At 37.4% G+C, this 20,947-nt stretch overlaps 1 protein-coding gene across 1 annotated transcript; it reads left to right on the top strand.

The window, feature by feature from the left end:
• The first annotated feature begins 16,043 nt into the window (after positions 1 to 16,043).
• Positions 16,044 to 19,847, top strand: ABCG9 (ABC-2 type transporter family protein). Its single transcript, XM_086582493.1, has 4 exons — positions 16,044 to 16,240; positions 17,409 to 18,201; positions 18,415 to 18,731; positions 18,856 to 19,847. The coding sequence occupies exons 1-4, from the start codon at positions 16,148 to 16,150 to the stop codon at positions 19,507 to 19,509; spliced, it is 1,857 nt and encodes a 618-aa protein (XP_086438619.1). The 5' UTR covers positions 16,044 to 16,147; the 3' UTR covers positions 19,510 to 19,847.
• Positions 19,848 to 20,947: the final 1,100 nt, after the last annotated feature.

Here is a 20,947-nt window from a genome sequence, read left to right as displayed (position 1 = left end):
AGGTAAACGATCATTTTTATGTTTTATCAAATGGCGCAGCTGCCATCTTAGTTTCACTTTCGCATTGTTTTCGTAGTATAAGTACTCTTCTTAAAGTCCCATTAAACCCACCCACACTTGTTTGATTCATACTGTGGTTGTCCGTTTCAACATTGAAAACTTACGAGAAAAATTTGCACGGAGCGCACTCAGCCCAAAGGATCGCGACACACTCAAGTTATTGGAAGCGATCGATCCGCGGACCAAACACCTCAATTTGAGGCCATTAATCGACCGGACCCACGCCTAAAGTGAGCGCACCCGCGCCCTGAGCTAAATTTTGCCGGATTTCCACAGGTTTGATTCGAACTTTGATTTTTCAAGTTTTTCAGTGTTCTAACTAGTTATATACATCAACACGCCGTAAACAAGGCGTTATTCATAAGCGAAGCAAGGACGCAATCAGGTATTCCTTTCTTCCACACCTCGCATCTCTCGTTAGAGGTTTATACTAGTATCGGGGATTGTTTGGAGTGTTGACGTAATTAGCTAAGTTTGGTCTTAGCCTTGTATGAGATTAAGATCTGGTCGAACAAAAACACCGAGCATAATTACACAGCAACATCAACAATCACGCCTATCTAGTATACCACTCATTGCACCTCTAGCTACTATTCCACATACTCTACCTGACACAATGCCCGACGAAGGAGAGACTCCTCTCTCGGACTTTTATAAAGCCTTGAGTGATAGCCCCAAATCTTGCATCGTTCTAGCAGACCCAGTGGAGGATTTCCGAATCCCCCCAAATAATTTTAATTTGTTACCCGTTTTTCATGGTTTAGACCATGAAAAACCTTATCAACACATGCGTAGGATTAAACAAGTCCTTACAACATTCCATCATCCTACGGTTAGTGCGGAACAAATTAAACTAAGGGATTCCCTTTCACCTTAGCCGATAAGGAGGCGTCTTGGTTAAGCGCCCAAACGCCCTAATTCGTGGACTCGTGGGCTAAACTTGTTCATTTGTTTATGGAACATTTTAGCCACCCCTAAAGACGGATGAGATGCTTTCCAAGATTCATTTCTTTTCGACAAAATCCTCATGAATCATTTTCAGAGGCTTGGAATCATTTCACCGATCTCCTTATAGAGTGTCCACATCATAACTTAGTTTAAAGACACGTTAGTTCGTGCCTTTTTCAAAGGACTTCTACACCACCATAAAAGAAGTCCTTGACATAATGAATGGGGTAGTTTCTTAAGTAAAGGAGCCTCGGAGGCTTATAAATTTTTAGAGGATCAAACTAAAGTTTAAATAACAACTGGGGGTAGTGGCGATATCCACCGCTCCGCTAGTTCTTCTAATATAGTTAAGGCCGCGGTATGTTTGAAATTAAACACGATCCCAAGCTTAAAACTCTAATCGAATCACTCACTAAAAGGTAGAGGCCATCTACGTTCAACAAAAGCCTATCCCCATCATGAATGTAAATTCAAATCCATGTAGTTTGTTGGAGCCCCACGAGCATCCCGACTTCCAGCGTCCTATAGCCTATGAAAGCCTTGTTCCATTAATAGTGAACCTAACGCCCCTTGAGACAAATCCCAACCCGGTTGGAGAAATAACCAACACGCCACACCTCCGTGGTACAATAATCAATATGTTAGGCCAACGCACGGTTTATCCAAGCTCTACCACGACAAGGGCGTGGTCGGGGTAATTTTAATAATTACAACAACCAAGTGCAACCTCGACAAGGTCAAGTACTAGATCAAGGTAGTTATAATAATTATAATGCTAATAGAGGTATCGTCCTAGTAAATAATAACTATCAAAATCCGCCCATAAATAATTCACGCGAGATAGTTCCAGTCACACCACCCGTGACTACTACACCCACACAACCGGATCGTCTTGACACCTTCATACAAGTGAGCCAAAAACTTTTCCAAACCATGGCTCAATCTAACCAACATCTTCTACAATCCGTTAATAATTTAAGCCAACAGTTGGCCCAAGATAAAGCCCAACCCAAAGGTAGGTGTGTTTTCAGGTCACGCAATACCTAATCCTAAAATAACAAACACAGCCTTTGAGGTAACCGATAATACTAGTAATGAATATGAAAATGTAGGTGAGCTAAAGGCCATCACCACTCTCGGGCAGAGTGGTTGATAACAAAGTAACTATACCTATAATTACCCCACCAAGAGTCCCTACTACACCGCTACTTTACTAGATACCAAATAGAAACCGAAGAGCCTACCACTATAGAGGTACCAGTTACAACACAACCTAAGAAACAGAAAGCCAAGGTTAAACATCCAGGTGATACAATTGCTAAATATAGAGAGAAACCACCGTTTCCACAAAAATTAGTCATGTTAACCAGGGATACTAATTATGAGGAGATTAGGGACATTTTCAATAATCTAACTATAAACCTTCCCTTTCTCGAAGCTATTAAAAAGCTACCACACCATGCTAAATTTCTTAAGGATTTGTGTACTACTAGGCGTAAGACCAATATACCAAAAGACGCCTTTTTAACAGAACAATTCCCAACTCTATCTGAACATAATGGAATTGTTAAGTACAAGGACCCGGTAGATCCCCTATGTCACAATGCACCTTAGGAGATTCTTATAACGACGACCACGTTATTAGACACGGGGGCTAGTGTTAACTTACTCCCGTTTTATTTGTATAGACAAATAGGTCTAGACGAGATGCAACCCACTAAAATGGCGTTGCAATTAGCCGATCGGTCTATTAAGTATCCTAAGGGTGTGGTCGAAAAATGTCTTTGGTAAAAATTCAGGGATTTCTACTATCCGGCTGATTTTGTAATCCTCGATCTGAGAAGTCGCTAACAAACTGTCCGATCATCTTAGGATGCGTCTTTTCTTGGCAACCGCCAATGCGGCTCATTAATTGCAGCTTGATGGTTCAATGTCCATGTCTTTTGGCCATCTTCTTTGTTGAAGTAAATGTTTTAAAACAAAGACACATTTACCCGATTAGATCTATGGATGGAGAGGTTAGCATGATCGAGAGCTTCGCTCGAGATTATTTCAACAACACGTTCCCTGATAATCATATGCCCAAATTTCTTTCCTTTGGAAGTTCAGACTCCAACATTTTCATTCCTACACTAGTCGATATACATATTATGTATGAGGACGAGATAGATGACTTTCTCAAAGATATAGTGGACTACCATAGTAATGTGGATATGACCAATCTAGATGAGGAATTCAAGAAGTTTCTTAGAGCAGGTGATGATTCACCCTATGAAGAACTACTTTGCACAACATCCACCTCGACTCCCCTCCTTCCACCCTTTCAAAGGAATCTCGAGTTTGCACTCGATCCTTTTGTTTTTACGTGCTTCATAATTTTTAAATCCACCTAGTAAACAAATACTTCAGAAGAACAAAGCATTTGACACCTTCATTTTCAGACTTGAAACAGTCCCTACCTACACCATGAATGAGTTTTGTGCTAAACCCACATCCTCATTGTTTACATGCTTTCCTTCTACAACTTATCCATATCCACTATTTTTTACACAACCATTCATTTTTCCACACTTATTCACTAGAACACCCTCTCGTTCAAAAATGAAAAAGAAGGTGCATGCTAGGTTACGTTATAGGGTTATCCGACTTCCCTTTCAGTTCACTAGGTTGTGTCATAGGAAATCTTGGTGCTTGATTGTGTTTGGATATGTTTTCTGTGATATTTATTTATGGAATGATCCACAACTATTTTGGTTGTTGATATATGATAAACTGCATGTTCATACATATGTTTAGATGAAGTCTCGAGTATCTGACTATAAATGACTCAATTTGTTGTGTTTGGTGCATTCCTTTTATTTCCAGATATTGGTGAGTGCACCATTAAGGTAACCGGGCCCTCCCTATGAAGTGTGTGGCTGTAACTACCGGATCCTAAGTCCACGTTTAACATAATTCACGTTTTCCACTCTTGCATGTTTTTCGGATTTTTTGAGTCATGTTTCTCTATGGGGTGAATTATGTCTTTTCTTGCTTATTGTTTTTCATTATAAAAGTAAATATATATATATATATATATATATATATATATTATATTAAAGAATAAACATAGTAATCTAAGAAGTCTCGGGAATCTGACTTTAAAAGACCCACTTAAAAAAAAACAAATTTTCTAAACTTTATTGTAAAAAAAAAATTTTTGTTTGGGGGTGGGGTGGTCGTGTTTCCATCCTAGAATGTTTTATGTCCCATTAAAGTTGTCTAGGCTGTTTAATTGTAATTCGATTCGGGTTGACATATTCTATGAATTTATAGTTCATTCGTTCACATAACGTATGTCATGCACACACTTCGAGACATTTTCCACTATCTTATATGTCATCCACGGTCGGAATGGAGTGTTTTATGGATCATTGGATTGGAAATTCTCTCCTAATCATTTCCATATCTCATTCGCAAAAATCGGACTGGTAACGAAGTGGAAATTTTAGTTTGAAGTTGCGCGAAAAATCGAAAATTTCGAATTGGGCTTGGGCCAACCCAACCGATGCTTACCGCCGGCCTTTTCTTACCTTTGCACCAACAGTCGCGTTCTTCACTTCCAACCCGCCATTAATGACCACCAAAGCTTCAAAACCTAAAAAAAAATGTAAATTAAAAAGAAACCTAAACTAACCCACGCCAACCATCAAAAATCCACTTCAAATCTTCTCTAAAACAAAACAACCACCAAATCCACCAACTTACATCACCAAAAACCACCGAAATTTACAAATTCAAGCTGTCGCGCCACCACCGTGCCACCACCACTGTTTGTTTCATTCGGTTGACTTAAATTCCAACCCCACATCCCATTTAAACCCCCACTACATTCCTAACACTCCAATGGCTCAACAACGTCGAATTTTGCCGGAGCAAGCATTTACTGGCGACCACTTCGCGCCGTTTTATGGTGACAAAATGATTAGTAGAGACTGGAATAGCTTGTGGTACTCGACCGAAGCCTTTTACCACGAAGACTTAGTCCGACGGTTCTACAACACGAGGGAGTTGGAGGGGAGTAGAATTTTTGTTATGGTGGCGAAGAGGAGGAAGGAATTAACTACTGGGTTGTTGGCTGAGATTCTAGGCATTCTACCTAGAATCCATTTAGATGTCACGTTACAGGAGTCCCAATATAATGGGGTAGAGCCGTTGATGAACGCGGATGGCGAGCATCGAAAGGAACTACAATGCGAGCTTCACCTAAAAAAGATTGTGTTCGCCAGCATCCCTTTAGAACCAACCAACCGGCCGCGGCTCGATGGATTGGTCGGAACGTCCTAGGAAAGGAAAAGGTCAGCGACATCGGTCTGAACTGCCTCCACATTTTATGGATACTCCAGGAGCAGAAGTACGAGTTCTATATCTTGGAGTTTATGCTTAACATGATTAGGGGAGTAGGGAAGTCCGTTGCACCTCTCCCCCGTGTTGATAACCAAGATCATCTTTGAAGTTGAGAGCGACTCGTCGATAGGATTTACCCTCACCGCACCGAAATCCTCGTATCTATAAGGATTGTGTCCAACGAGTTTGGAGGTTGCCTGAGGATAGGGAAGAGGATGAGGAGGATGGTGGAAATGAGAATGCCTCGGAGGATGAGGAGGACTTGACTTGTTTTGATGCTGATGCCTTGGAGAGGTGTTGGTCAGATGCAGAACGCATGGCTGTAATTCATCATGGCATGCATTCACTCAACACTATCTGCGAAGACCTCCGGACTCGACATGCTACTATCCATCATAACTTCGAGATCCGATCCCAGTCGGGAGGATGAGCGGTGGGAACAGATGATGACTGAGCTAGAAGCTCAGCGCCAGTTCCGGGCCGACATGCTTGCACGATTCCCACCTCACGGGGATTCTCCTTCTGAGGACACACCATCGAGGCATGAGCGTCGTCGCCGAAAGACGAATGGTGCTGGCCCATCGGGAGCTCAGGAGCCATCTCCTGAGCGTGTGCCCTCCGCTACCAGTACCGAAGTGGTTAGGGATAGTATAGCTTGATGTTATTTTTTGTAGTTTTAGTATTGTTAGTTATTTTAATGTAAGTTTAATTCCGTAATTTGAATTTTGTAGTAAAAAGGCATTTAATGCCAATATTAATATAATGTCATTATTTTCATTGTGCGTGGTTGTTTAATGTTGATCCCACCTTCCCAAATTGTTTGGGGGTGGTGTTATCTATTCCAGCATGATTTTTATATGACCCTTGTTTTAGAAGTTATTGCGGAGTCAGGGTGAGAATATGGCCGATTAGGCATATCTATGAATAAGTATCATGGTAGGATGAAATCTCGATAAAATAGGTAGATTCTATCCTAAATTCAACCTAAAAGATACTAGGTTTGTTTTAGAATCAAGAAAATGAGTTGTTTCCGTTTTCGGGATTGGAAATTTTAGTATTTCTAAACCGCCAGAAAACTTTTTGGCAACTTCCCCGATCCGCTTTTAGCAATTTAAAACCTATATAAACTTCATTCATTCTACACTCACAACCCACACTACACCAAACATCCATCACTCACCTTTCACTCCCACATTTCGTCTTATTTTTCGATCTTCAAGACACCTGGGGCTTTGAGCCTGAGGAAGCGCTAATCGCGCTCTACACATTTGTCGAATTTTGTGCAGACTTCTTTTCGTAAAAGTGAGCGACTCACGCTTAAACACTGGAATTCCAAAATCATCGAGCGACTTTTTCCAAGTGGAGTGGACTTTCGACTACCGACTTCCGTGGACCAGAAAAATTCCAGTTTTCTGTGGGTTGTTGCCGGGTCATTCGCAGCTATTCCAGAGCGTAATTTAGAGATGACATCTCTTACATTGATACCGGAACAGTCTTTCGAAGATTTGTTCCAAAGAACTACTTATGGTGTTTGGTTTCACGAGGCGATCACATACGTAGGCTGGGAACCGCTTATGGTAAGACCTGATGCACTTTATTCTCCAACACTAGCATCTTATTTTTACGATAACTACATTTTATTTGAGAGACCAGATGGAGAACAAGTGTTCTCCATCAACATTGATGATGAACCAATGGAAATTACTAGGTTCTTGCTAGCATTTGTTCTTGGACTTGCTATGCTCACTGAAATACAAGACCCATGGTGCTATTGGGTAGATAATATGTATGTCTACACTTATGAGTTTTTGCATGAGTCGTATGGGGCAGGCATTTTCCGTATCGAGGACCAAGGGGACTATAACGTCGCCTTTGGTAGCCTATCCATGAACATAGGAACTGTTATGTTTTGGATCATGCTAAACATTTTAGGGGAATAGCGTTTTTCTTCTGTGAATGATGCCACTTGCAGCGTCTTCCTTGCTTTAGCCACGGAACGTATGTGCCATGACCTTCCCAGAACCTTGATGTCTAGTTTAGCACGAGCCCATAGCATGAGGCATAAGTACCTTCTTATGCCTGTTCTAATTTCCCATATTATGCTATGTTTCTTTCCTGTTTTTTGTACACGTTTCACGGATTGGATTACGATTCGACATTCAGGCGACCCACCAATAGTATTATTCGATCTTTCCGCGTAATGACTTGGCAAAGGGTGGAGGATACAACCTCATCGAGGTTGCACCCTACACCCGCCGCACCAAGTGGCGGCTTTAATAGGTTAGCAATAATAGATGATAAATGGTGGGAAGCCTGGCAAATTGTCATGGCATGGCAGGACGCAAAGGAACCTCACTTCTTTATAGAAGAAAAGGATGAGGAGGATGATGAATAAAGCGGGAGATAAGGTAAGTTTTAATTCTAGTTAGTGTCTGCTTATGTCCCAAGCAATTTGATTCTTGTTAACCCCATAATGGGTGGAACTCTTATAAAGTTGCGTCAGTTTTTATTTCCTATATTAGTACGTTCTAACCTTGTTTTGCAGATGTTCCTAAATTTCACGCACTTCAATGGTATTTTTCCTACCCTATTTATTTAAATGCTTTGAGGACAAAGCATGATTCTTGTTTGGGGGGGGCATAGAAACACGTGTAATTAAGGCATCTGTTAGGATATAGATAGGTATAATATGCATTTGTTTTCTAGTTAAAATTTCAAAAATTCAAAAATATAAATAAATAAGTTCATGCTATACACTTAGGAATATTGGTATTGTTTTCCTTCTCTATGCTCTTAATAATCTAGAAGTCTCACGTAGCTTTTACATTAGAATAATTTTTAGAAACTTAGGTTAATATGTAGGTAATAATCTTTGCATCTATCTATAAATATATTACATGAGTATCTATGATTGTTAGCGATAAGTTTCAAATCTAGGCTAGAGTACTTATTCTACAAATCCTGTGAGAATATAGCCTAAAGCCTTATATGAGCGAAACATTTGAGAAATGATACAAGGGAGAAGTAAAATCCGGATAGAGAAATCACACGTCCACTTACTTGATCACTATGCCATATCCTAAGTGAGAATTTAGGCCCTCTTTGGATCGATATAGCCAGAAATTCAAACCTATGAATTATTTTCCGCTAGTCGCCCCTCTGAGCCTTTCTTTAGCCTTCCATAAACCACAAATCCTTTACCCCGTTACAAAACAAAACAAAATAAAAAATTCAACCTACCCAATTTAGATAAGTCTGATAATAGAATGAGAAAGAAAGAAGAAGAGAAAAACCTGTGTAAACAAAAGTTAGTTAATTGCTTCAGAAAATAAAGAAAAGAAGTTTCCATCCAAAGAAAAGAAAAATAGAAATAGAAATAAAATAAAAACTAAAAAAAAATAGCATAAAAGGAGTCAAAAGAAAAAAAAAAAAAAAAAAAAAAAAAAAAAAAAAAATATATATATATATATATATATATATATATATATATATATATATATATATATATATATATATTTTTTTTTAATGGAAACAAAGTGTAGAAGCAAAAGTAAATAACAAGGTTTTCTAGTTACATAATATGAAAACTCTATTATCTCATACTTGTCCTTTTGAATATCCATTTCCTTCCTTCTTAAACCATCTCCTAATCCCCAAGAACACCTAATAAAGACCTCTAGCTCAATTAGGAATAGGTTAGTGTGATAGTAAGTGGCGATGTGTTTGATCGACTCGCTTCCTTGTTGTCATTGAGATTGTAAGGTAAAGTGTGCCCATCGCATTAATCGGAGTAAATAAACTTGAGTGGAAAAAATCGAGAGTGTTGTATCTTGACTATTATTGTGAGAACCTACTTAAGGACGCTTATTCGAAGTTTTAAACTAACCCGCTAGGCATTTCATAGTATTACTCATTGTATATATGTTTATTGTAGATGATTGATTATTATGCATATATTAGCTTAGGTTTGACTTGATTACTCTATATGCATTGCTAGTGAGAGGTATAGTTAATTTAGAGCATGAATAAGGAAACAATAGTTTTATTTCTTAGTCGTTGTAGTATAGATAAAGTTTGTGAGTACCTTCACTGGGAAAACTCTCACGAGGCTATAACTCGTCCACTAGGGAATTCCTAGTGGTTTAAGGCCTTGTTGCGATATGGTCAATGCAATCGCGACTCAAATAAACGAGAGTAGTTAGAACTCCATTTTTGGTCACTTATTCTAATTTCTCATATTTGCTTGAGGACAAGCAAAATGCTGTTTGGGGTGGTTTGATAAGAGCCCAAAACTGTAGTTTTAACCCCGAATACCATACTTGTAGACCAATTATGTGAGTAATAATTAAGAGTTAACACCGACACGTGTTTTATGCATTTCGGGCTTCAAAATCCATTATTATGCAGAAATGTGCCACTTTAGCGAGATAAAGGAGCAAAGGTCGGTTACTAAGGAGCTCCGTGATTAAAGGCCAAGATTCAAGAAGACAAAAGCCTTTCTAAAGCCCGGCCAAAAGCTGAAAAGTCGACGCGGGCGTAAAACAAAGACACAAAGTCGAGAGAACTCCGAAGGTCAGATCTTTGGACTCAAACCTCGGAATGGGGCCTACCTTATGTCAAAACGACCAACTCGGAAAGAGATTTCCAATGGTTTAAGCCTTGATCCCATCAGAGGAGTAGAAGTAGACGAAAAGTCTGTTGAAGCCAACTGCAGCTGAGAAGGCCTTTTTGGACTGAAAGAATTGGGTTTTGGGCCTGATTCTCTGGCCCAAAACATGGATCCAAGCCCATACACGATATTTGGATCTGAACATATAAAAACCAAAGCTTAGCTCTTTGTTAATGGTAGCTAGTTAGACGTAAAACTATAGATAATTCTAGATCTAGATTTAATTGTTTTTAATTTAGTTTAGCTTCAGTTCAATTCTGGTTTTAGATTAATCTTTAGAATCATTGTTCTTCATTAGTTTGATAAATAAAATAGCTAGTTTGTCAATTTCGATTCTTGTCATTTACAATTGTTTAGATCTAAATTCCCTTATTACGTAGAAAGCTAGACCTAGATTAGTTAGATTATTAATTTAGTATTTGAATCATAGTTTTATTATTCATTAAATTAATAAAATAGTGTTATCCATAATCTAGTTTCATTTCCATTAATTGTTTAGTTTCAATTCGTAGATTTAATTATTTGTCAGTATTAGTTTAATTCAATTATTGCATGAGTAGTTTTGAATTGAGTTTAAACAAGTAAAGTTCAAATCTTTATATCATGTCTTGTTTGAATTCCATTGGGAATGATAGCGTGATGATTCTCGGCTAAACCTCCATTTGAGGGGGTTGAGAAGCCTTGATGAAAGCTTGATCCCGATTATTGTAGAGTCGTCGTAATTTCCTTTCCACTCTAGAAATGATTAGTTCACCATGAGAATGGGTGTAATCGTTCACATACTAGTTATGAATTGGTAGAAATGCCATGTGTAATTAGGGATTAGGAGTAACTGCATTGTTATATTGAAGGCAGTTCATTTCGGATTACGACGATTCGTCGTTAGTAGGTTTAAGTCGAGTTAAGGTGGAATCAATCCCCCTCAACTCCTTATCATAGAATCTACGTAGCATTCCCATAGTTGTTCTAATAGTCGACTAGTTGCATCTTGTGGGTAGTTGCATCGTAGTCTAGTTGCCATTCGTAAATCTCTCATTAGACTTTAGTTAAGAGTAATTATACGTAGAGAGCACAGCATGCGGAAGGACTAGGAGTGGAACGAATCATCTACTCTACTATATCTCGATTGAGAGTAGAAATCTTTGATAAATATTAGGCACATAAAATTAGTTTTAGTTTACTTACGTTTTGAGTTTCATCGTTCATTTCGTAGGTAAACGATCATTTTTATGTTTTATCACTGTGCACTGCAAGGCATCGGGTGGCTGCCTTAGGTCCGACAAAGGTCCCTAGAAAGTTCCCAAAGATATTAGAGGTTCGTCCTTGTTTTGGAACTTTCATTTCTCTTAAGTTTGATTCGTGAGTATTCTTTCAATTGTGTTTTTACGTATTGTTCGTAAATTTTTTCTTTGTCGGATTTTCATTTTTGAGGGTTAAGTAATGGTGAAGCACGATATGTTAGACAAATTGTAAAAGTTCCCAACAAAGTGATTAGTGATCATAACGATAATTGCTTATAGTAAGCCACATCACAGTGGGGTAAGACCTTTAAATTTATCAAGACTTTCAAGATACATTTTGGAACTAATCTTCAATACATCGTTTTGTAATAGCTTTCTATTTTCTGGTATCATTCCTACTGTTGGAACAGATGAAAGGAGGTGACACATCTACTGCTGAGTCCAGATTTGAAGCCGAGGGCAGTATTTTCCCCAAACCGTTTAGTCATGCACATCCTAGGCTGACAACTATTTACAAAGAGGTAAGGGTTTCTTTTGCATTTTTAAAATTTAAGTGGGTAGATAAAAGGTTAAGTTTGAAGGAAATGTATTAGAATTAGTATTCACTACTCAAATAAAGCTCATGTTACCCCCATTCTTGAAGTACGAGCCTTCTACATAAAACAACTTCAACTAGAACTATCCAGCTATCTTGCTAATTACTCGAGCTGACTAGCTATCTTTTCCTTGTTGGTTGTACATTGTGCAAAAAATTTCAAGAATTTGAGATTTGCATTTTGTGCTATATTGGATTTTGTCGCTTTACGATATATTGAATCTAACTAGTTTTTTGTTTTTCTATTTTGTAGATTGAACTTAATAGAACGAGGCTATGATGGCTGGAAGGATGGATAAGCTAGACATGAAATCATTTTCTCACATGGTGTTAGGGTCAAGGCATAAGCAGTGGTGATCAGGGGACTTTATTTCTAGGTAGCTAGTTGTAAACACAATGTAATGTAGCATAGCACTTTCACTTGGGAAATATAAGTATTTAGTCTTGCAAGTGATTTCATAATTTTGAAAGGGATGGAATGAATACTATATATTCTTGAATGGGATTGATGGTGTAATTTTGTATTTTATAGAGTGGACGGTGTTTTAAATGAGTTCTTTTACAGGGTGCAAAACTGTAAGGTTGTATAGCAACCAATTATTATTATTATTATTTTCTAAAATATATTTTGTGATGCAAAAACGACGTCACAATTTGTGCACCATTTTGACGTTATAAATATTTGTAATGCCATTTTGGCGTCACTAATTTGTGATGTCAAAATGGGTCACAAAATATAGTGATGTTATTTTGATATCACAAATTCGTGATGCCAAAATTGTGTCACAAATATTTGTGACGTTAAAATGGCGTCACAAAAATAATTGACGTCAAATTGTGACGCCAAAATGGTGTCACTAAAATTATTTGTGATGCCATTTTGGTGTCACAAAAAAGCTGTTTTGGTGTAGTGATCTTTCTCTATTAAGTACTCATTTTTTAATTCATCATAAATATGATGACGTAGGAATATGAGAGCTGTGGCATTTTCTTTTGGACTCATTTTGTTTCCTTCTTTAATAGCATCACTAAGTTTTTTAGATTGTAAATAGATCTTAGCATCACTAATTAAAAGAGCTTGAAAATCAAGTTTAGTAAGGTTTGACATCTTTTAAGTAACTGTAACAGAATAAATAAAATTTATGCATCAAATTTTTACGTTGGATCGAGATTTGGGCTAGTATTTTGAGTCACATATATAACAAGTTAACAACCACCAAATATCACTTATCGTAACAAGTATTTATGTATTAAAAACGGAGTTATAATGAATTATGTGCATCAAAATAACTTAAAATGGCTTAAAGGTCAAACTGGGTTAGTTGGGTTTTATTAACTTAAGGCCCAGAACCAATAAAACATATGGGAGTTGGCCTTTAAAAGTTATTAGGCCCGGCTAACAAAAGAGATTATGTCATTGTCATCTTCTCCACTAGAACAAACCGACTAGAACCTTTTAAAGGAATCATGGATACTTAACTTAACTAATTAAACAGATGCAAAACACAGTAACCAGTCATCATAAGGCCCGAAATCCGACGACAACAAGTAATAATAAGGGCACCGGCTACCATTAATAAAACATGCTAAATGAATCTAAACTTCATCCATTAACCAACATGTAAGAGTAATCAATGAAATAGATGGAACAGACATATACCGATACACATGAAACGTGAGATAGTGATACACAGTACACTAATATCTCTTAATAACGTACCGATGACGAAAAAAAAAATTCTACAGTAGAATTAAATTCGATAGTAACGAATTTAATATGGTATCAACAATATCAATTATGATTTAATCACAAATTAAACACATACCATTAATCGTAAGTAAAACACATACATTTAATCCAAAGCTAGAGACTATCGTGCTGATAACGTGTTAGAATTAAATATAGTTAGAGAGAACACCACACTAACTTAAGTATATTGAATTATGGAGAGAATGAGATACAGAGAAATCTTATTAATTGAGTTCAGTCTAAATAGAAGGAAGTTACCTTTATATATAACTATATAACCTCCATTCAAAAATAAAGGATTACCAGGATAAACACCAAAATAAAATATTACCCGGATAAACGTTCCATATGGGCTTAATAGTGGGCATCCATATATCCAACGGATTTTATAACACCTGCTTCTAAGGGTGGAATTCGAGCTAAACAAGCCGAGCTTTATCATGCTCAAACTCGGCTCGCTAATTATACGAGCTTTAAATTGAGCTCGAGCTCGAGCTCGGCTCATATAGTTAAACGAGTGAGCTCGAGCCAAGCTTAAACGAGCCAAGCCCAAGCCGAGCTCCGAGCCCTCGGTTATTTTATACTATAAATATGTTATTTGAACTAAACGAGCCGAGTTTCATCAAGCTCATTTGTTACACGAGCTTTTATTTGAGCTCGAGCTCGGCTCATATAGTAAATGAGCGAGTTCGAGCCGAGCTTAAACAAGCCAAGCCCAAGCCGAGCTCCGAGCCCTCGGCTCAAATCCCACCCTTACCTGCTGCTTCAATATAATTAGTGATTCACTAAAGGCAGGGCCCAAATTTGACCAGAGAGATTTTCGGAATGTGCGCTCAGGAATTTCGAAATGTTTCGAACCCCTGCTTCATCACTCATCACTGAATGCAGGCTTTCGGTATTGCACGTGCTGGTTTTCAACCCATCGCAAGAGTTTTCTGGGAAAATGGCCATGCATGTTGAATTGTTCAGTGCTCTTAGTTAGCAATTAATAGGAGATTAATGTCACAATTAAGAGGAATAAATGTTTTCTGCAGAGATGAAGCAAACGTTTTGTCTACTAGAGATGTATGTGATCCCAAGCATTAATTGTCACACGAAGTAGACGTAGGGTCGCGTGTCCCAGATATTTGTGACAAGATTCTCTTTTACGAGGAGATGTATTATCCTGCACCTAAGTGCAAATTTAGTTAATTTTACCGTTTTGTAGTAATTTTTTTTAGTCCATTGAAGAGAGTTACATCAAAGTCCATATCACACATTTAGCATATTTAAATCCAAAGATTAATTATAAAATAAACTTTAAATTTCAAGTAAAAAATTGGTATAATATATTACTATAACTTCCAAAATCAGAGTGATTTTTTGCTCCCAACGGGATTTGCTCCAAGAGCTCCAAGGGAAACAGGAACCAACCAAGTGTCCACTGATTTATCAAAAACAGTTATCAAATTTCCACTTTAATATATGCTTCCTGATTTACCCCAACCTTAAAAAAATAAAAGAACAAAACTTAACCAGTTACAAAATCTAGTTTTTGGTCTTAATTGTTGGAAAAAATAAATAAATAAAAAACTTGAAGTGCTTAACTAGTGACACTTCTTTCAAACTAAAAAAAAAAAAAAAAAATCTTTAACTAATAATGGGAAGAACTCCTATACATTTTACAATGAGATTTTTTTAATTTTTTTTCTTTTTATTTTTTCTATTTTTAGTGGGGGCAAATCAGGAAGTTTGTTCTAAGGAAGGAATTTGATACCTGTCAATCTCTTTTTAGTAGACACGTGGTTGGTTCGTGTTTCGCTTGGAGCTCTTGGGGCAAATCCCGCTAGGGAGCAAAAAATCACTCCCAAAATCATACATACGATAACATAACACATGCTGAAAGTTTTGCCTTCCAGCCTTTCAGTCTACAATCATTACTTGTCGAGATATGATAGATTGATACGTGAAATTACTGATAGTATTCAATAAAAATGTAAAACAATACAAAATATATCGGATAAATGCTATATATTTATTTGTGATATCCTTCTATAAGGTGAAAATATGTGATTACCTGTAAAAACAGAATTTCCATAAAAAATAAAGGTCCCCATTTTTTATTTTGTAAAAAGTCGACTAAATAGAAACTAGGTGAGTTATAAGATTTTTGATATATCGATAGGATAACAAAGTAAAATCAGGTAGATACTGAGCTCAATTGAATGGGAGAGCGAAATTTGGAAAAAACGCGGAGTATCTTAACAAGAAAGGGCTTTAAAAGAGCCGGGAAACTATAACACCTGTATTTAGTATTTACTTCAAACCGCCCTTCTCCTCCTCTCATATTTTTTTTGCATGTAATAGCTGCCGTCTCTTTCTCACTCTCTGCCTTTTTATATCTCTCTCTCTGAATACATCAAAGGAAAAAAAATCTTTAATGTCATCACGGAATATATAGGGTCTTTTATAGAAAAGAAACAAACACTTTGCTTTATTTGTTTTGGTTAAAGACACGTATGGGAACTGAAATGATTGATGTGGAATCTCAAACTGATCATCAAGAATCTCCAGCTATATACAAGAAAGCCAATCATCCTGTTATTCTCAAGGTATGATTTTTCTGCATTTTTTTTTCGTTTGTATGGACGTATGGTTGTGAAGGTTGACGAACAAGCATGCATGTTGTTATAAACCCCTACCTTTTCCTATATAACAGGATAAAAACAAGTTATTTATTTATTTATTTATTTTTTTGTCTTTAAAGGTGAAGGGTTGTTTCCTTTTGTTTGTTTCTTATCCTGTGGGAATTGGAATTTGATGATGCAAGATGATGATTTGTTTTGTACATTAGTAACCTTTTTAATCTAGTCATTATAGCAGTTCTAGAGTACACGGGATGTATGGGTGCGCTCACATCTCATCCCTTGGTTATAGACTTTGTGGGGGCAATACACCCTCACCTTTTGGTTATTAGAGGGCCCAGATTTGGGATTTTGGTTTTTTGTTTGTTTCCGCTTTTTAAATAAAGGATCTAATGATAGTGCTTGTACTCGACCAGTCTACAGAAAGTAAAATAACACAAGTTTGTGATCAATGCAAGTTCAGTTACTTACTAGGAATTGAGAATGTTCTGAAATAGTGGATTCCTGTATTGTTTGGGTGCTACTAGTTTGACTACCAGAGGAAACAGCGATCCAATTTAGTATTTCAGAAATTATTGGCTAAGCAAGTTCGTTCTGCGAAAAATGTGATTGAAATTCTTCTGAGTAGAATAAGGGCCTTTCTTCCAGTATGATTAATGATCAATTTGTTTGTGGTTTACCATATGTTTATTTGTCAATCTTGTTTTTTCATTAATGAAAAACACAATGGCTAGCATTGGCTATGCAGGTTTTTCAGGACGGTTTGCCAGTACTCTGTACTCCCATTGTTTAATTATTTATTAAGCTAAGTAAAGCATTCAAGTTGATGAATATAGAAAAGCAGAGTCTAAGTATTATATATCTTAGACAGAATTGGTACCATGCCAGGGTTATAGATTGCTTACTAAACTTTCTCCTAATTTTTGTCGTACAATGTATTTGTTGTTACACTATTTGCTGTTTAGTATCCAATTCAAAGAATGAGAATTTAAAGGTAAAGAATCCATAGAAAATGATTATAAAAGTAAGTGTTGAGTTGTGTTTATGATACCATATATATTACAATTCCTGTTCTTGTAGTTTAAGCTGAAAGGAATGTTTTGATGACGCAAATGGGTTGTGTTATTGGTTGCAGTTTGAAGATGTTGTGTACAAGGTTGAAATCAAGAAGGAAGGATGCCTTGGTGGCAAAAGTTCTAAATCAGAAGAGAAAATAATCTTGAACGGAATAACAGGGGAAGTGTTGCCTGGAGAGATGTTAGCCATGCTAGGCCCATCTGGAAGTGGCAAAACAACTCTTCTAACTGCGTTGGGTGGTCGACTAGGTGGGAAGCTCAAAGGAAGCATCACTTACAATGACAAGCCTTTTTCTAATCAAATGAAGCGAAACATGGGTTTTGTTACCCAGGATGACGTTCTCTATCCTCATCTCAGTGTCACGGAGACATTAGTCTATACTGCTCTTCTACGATTGCCTAACACAGTCACTAAAGAAGAGAAGGTTGCACATGCTGAAGAAGTGTTAACTCAACTTGGTCTTGAAAAGTGCAAGAACAGTATTATTGGCGGGCCGTTTAAAAGAGGTGTTTCGGGAGGAGAAAGAAAGAGGGTTAGTATTGGGCAAGAGATGTTGATCAACCCAAGTCTACTCTTTCTTGATGAACCCACATCGGGCCTGGACTCAACAACAGCACAGAAAATTGTGTCGACATTGTGGGAGCTTGCAAGAGGTGGAAGAACAGTGGTGATGACAATACACCAGCCCTCTAGTAGGCTGTTCTACATGTTTCATAAGGTGATACTGCTTTCGGATGGTAACCCCTTGTATTTTGGAAATGGAGCTGAAGTAATGAATTATTTTTCCAGTATTGGCTACACACCCGCTGTGGCAATGAATCCTGCAGATTTCCTATTGGATCTTGCAAATGGTAAGTATGAAAAATACGTATTGTACAAGTAAAAGAACATTTGTGATGGTTTATTGTGTCTACATTTAGTGTAATAAACATCAATTGAATAAAGTCCTAACTTGAAAGCAGGAACTTGATTCTTTTTGTAGGAAACCTTACAATACAGTGTGATATATTGCACTATGATCAAAGATGTTTCAACTTGCTTATTTGGAAGTTATCGTTGTGTAGGTATTTATTCAGGTGAATCAGAGGAAGACCAAAAATCTGTGAAGCAATCCCTCATCTCTGCTTACAAGAGCAAAGCAGACAGAGTGAATACAACGATCAAGGAAATAGACAATCAACTTCCAGACACTGTAGAAGATAAGCGATTTGGACGATGGTGCACAACTTGGTGGCAACAATTCTCGGTGTTGCTCGAAAGAGGTTTAAAAGAAAGGAGGCATGAGTCCTTTTCTGGCCTCAAGATTGGTCAAGTAATAGTTGTTTCTATACTTTGTGGACTTCTATGGTGGCAGTCTGATATTTCTAACGTCCAAGATCAGGTATGTCCCTTTTATATAGAATTTTCTTGCTTTGGTTATTATAAAGAGACTTTTTCAGCTAATTGCTCAAGGAGGAAGATTTTCCAATTTGGCAAAATCATGATCTGGTTTTATCTCTGTGTAGGTTGGGTTGCTTTTCTTTTACTCAGGTTTTTGGGGCTTCTTCCCGCTATTTCAAGCAATCTTCACCTTCCCCCAAGAGCATATGATGCTTACAAAAGAGAGATCGTCGGGCATGTATAGGCTCTCGTCCTATTTTATGGCTAGGATCGTGGGTGACCTTCCAATGGAGCTTGTACTCCCAACCATATTTGTGATAATAACTTACTTCATGGCTGGGCTGAAACTCACAGCCGGACACTTCTTTGAGACACTGTTTGTTCTCCTATTCAGCGTAATGGTTGCTCAAGGCCTCGGGCTTGCTATTGGTGCGATGGTAATGGATCTCAAGTCTGCAACAACGCTTGGATCAGTGATTATGTTGACGTTCCTTCTTGCTGGAGGATACTATGTGCAGCATGTCCCAGGCTTTATAGCATGGACAAAATACATTTCTCTTAGCCATTACACGTACAAGCTCTTCTTGATGGCACAATATACTCCCAACGAAACTTACTCGTGTGGCCCAAATGTCAGTTGCACTGTTGGAAGCTATCCAATGATAAAATTGGTCGGTCTTGATAACAAGGGCATTGCTCTTATGGCTTTGGCCATAATGCTTGTGGGCTACAGGCTCATAGCTTATCTTGCCCTCATGAGGATTGGAGTACCGCATTGAAAAGTGATGTAGCTTCAGTACAGCTTAAAATTCGAACGGGAGTTCAATCGTGATACTTAAAAAAAGAAGGTGAAGTACGCAGAGTCCTCTGATAATCCTGAAAACTCCTAAAATTCTCCAGAATGGGGATTTTCATTATCTTTGGACTTGGTACTTTTAAGACGTTTCAGATTTCGTTGTGGCTTCAGAACGTACAAGAGTCGATAACCTATTCTATAGCGCATTTCAAAAAGCATAGATAGACATCTGCGTGTGATGTGCCATGTAACTAGAACATCCATGTGACTGTCAATTTTGGTTATTTCAGAGCATTTTGGATTGATTAAGAATTTGTTCACTGATTAGTAGTTAAATTCGTCATCACAGAATTAGGATCTTATATCCAACCACCAAATTGTCCATAAATCTTCCGTCTATGGCATTCTCTTCTTTAAAGAACCATGTTAATTTCTTTTGACGAGATCATGTACTCCAAATTAAAGAAGTACACAATGTATTTGTTAGAGTAAATGATCCAACAAATGAAACTAACTGCTATACTTTCTTTACAAACAAAGACTATAATCTTCCCACATTTTTCAATTATATAATGGTTAGAAGCCGCGTTTATGTGGCAAACATTTTTCAGTACTAGAGTTTACAGGAAATCAGACACAGACGTCGTTGTGCAAAGTTCCTACAAAATGAAGAGTTTAAATCGCCTACTAAAACTAATTTATCCATTGAAAACTTCCCACCAACAAATCAAACCCCACGATGTAATTAGAGAAAACCGGTGAGAGAAATGAAACAAAGTAAGAAGCTGCTGGGCTACCTTTAGTTTCCTCCCTCTGATTACTTGTTTCCAAGGTGGTTGTGCGTTTATCAAGATGCAATCACCTCTTGATTTGATTCGTGTTTACCCCAGATTTGATTAGTGTTGTATGTATTTCTTTGCACATAAATACGTTAACACAATGTTGTAAATAGCCCACCTCCTTTTCTTATCAATACAAAAGTAAAAAGTTAGCTCATTCATAAAAAAAAAAAAAATGCTTTCATGCATTATTTGATCGCGCATTCACTCTTTTTTTATCCAGATTAATTGTTTATAATTCAATCGTCGCCATCAAATCAGATGTCTTGATCATTTTTTTTTTAGTTATTAAGGAGGTATATTAGTCTCTTTATACTATGTCGGATATGTCCAATAATTAATTCACGTGTCTCAGGATACAAGTAATGACTACGAATACCGTTCATACTAATAAGGGAATCTCCAATGGAAGAGGTAAATTGTTTAAAGTGTAAAATTTACACTCTAAATGTCAAAAACATGTTTCCAATGGGGGTGTCAATCCCAGGTGATAAACTAATAGCTAATAGAGGGGGTGGAAAATTCCCCATCCGGCTATTAGTTAATAAACATCTCGGGCGTCACTTGAAGTAACATCCCAAT

The sequence above is a fragment of the Coptis chinensis genome, chromosome 9, assembly GCF_015680905.1.
Source record: "Coptis chinensis isolate HL-2020 chromosome 9, ASM1568090v1, whole genome shotgun sequence".
NCBI classification, from domain to species: domain Eukaryota; kingdom Viridiplantae; phylum Streptophyta; class Magnoliopsida; order Ranunculales; family Ranunculaceae; genus Coptis; species Coptis chinensis.
Note: the sequence above shows the minus strand (reverse complement) of the source record. Positions and strands in the feature narration are given on the sequence as shown.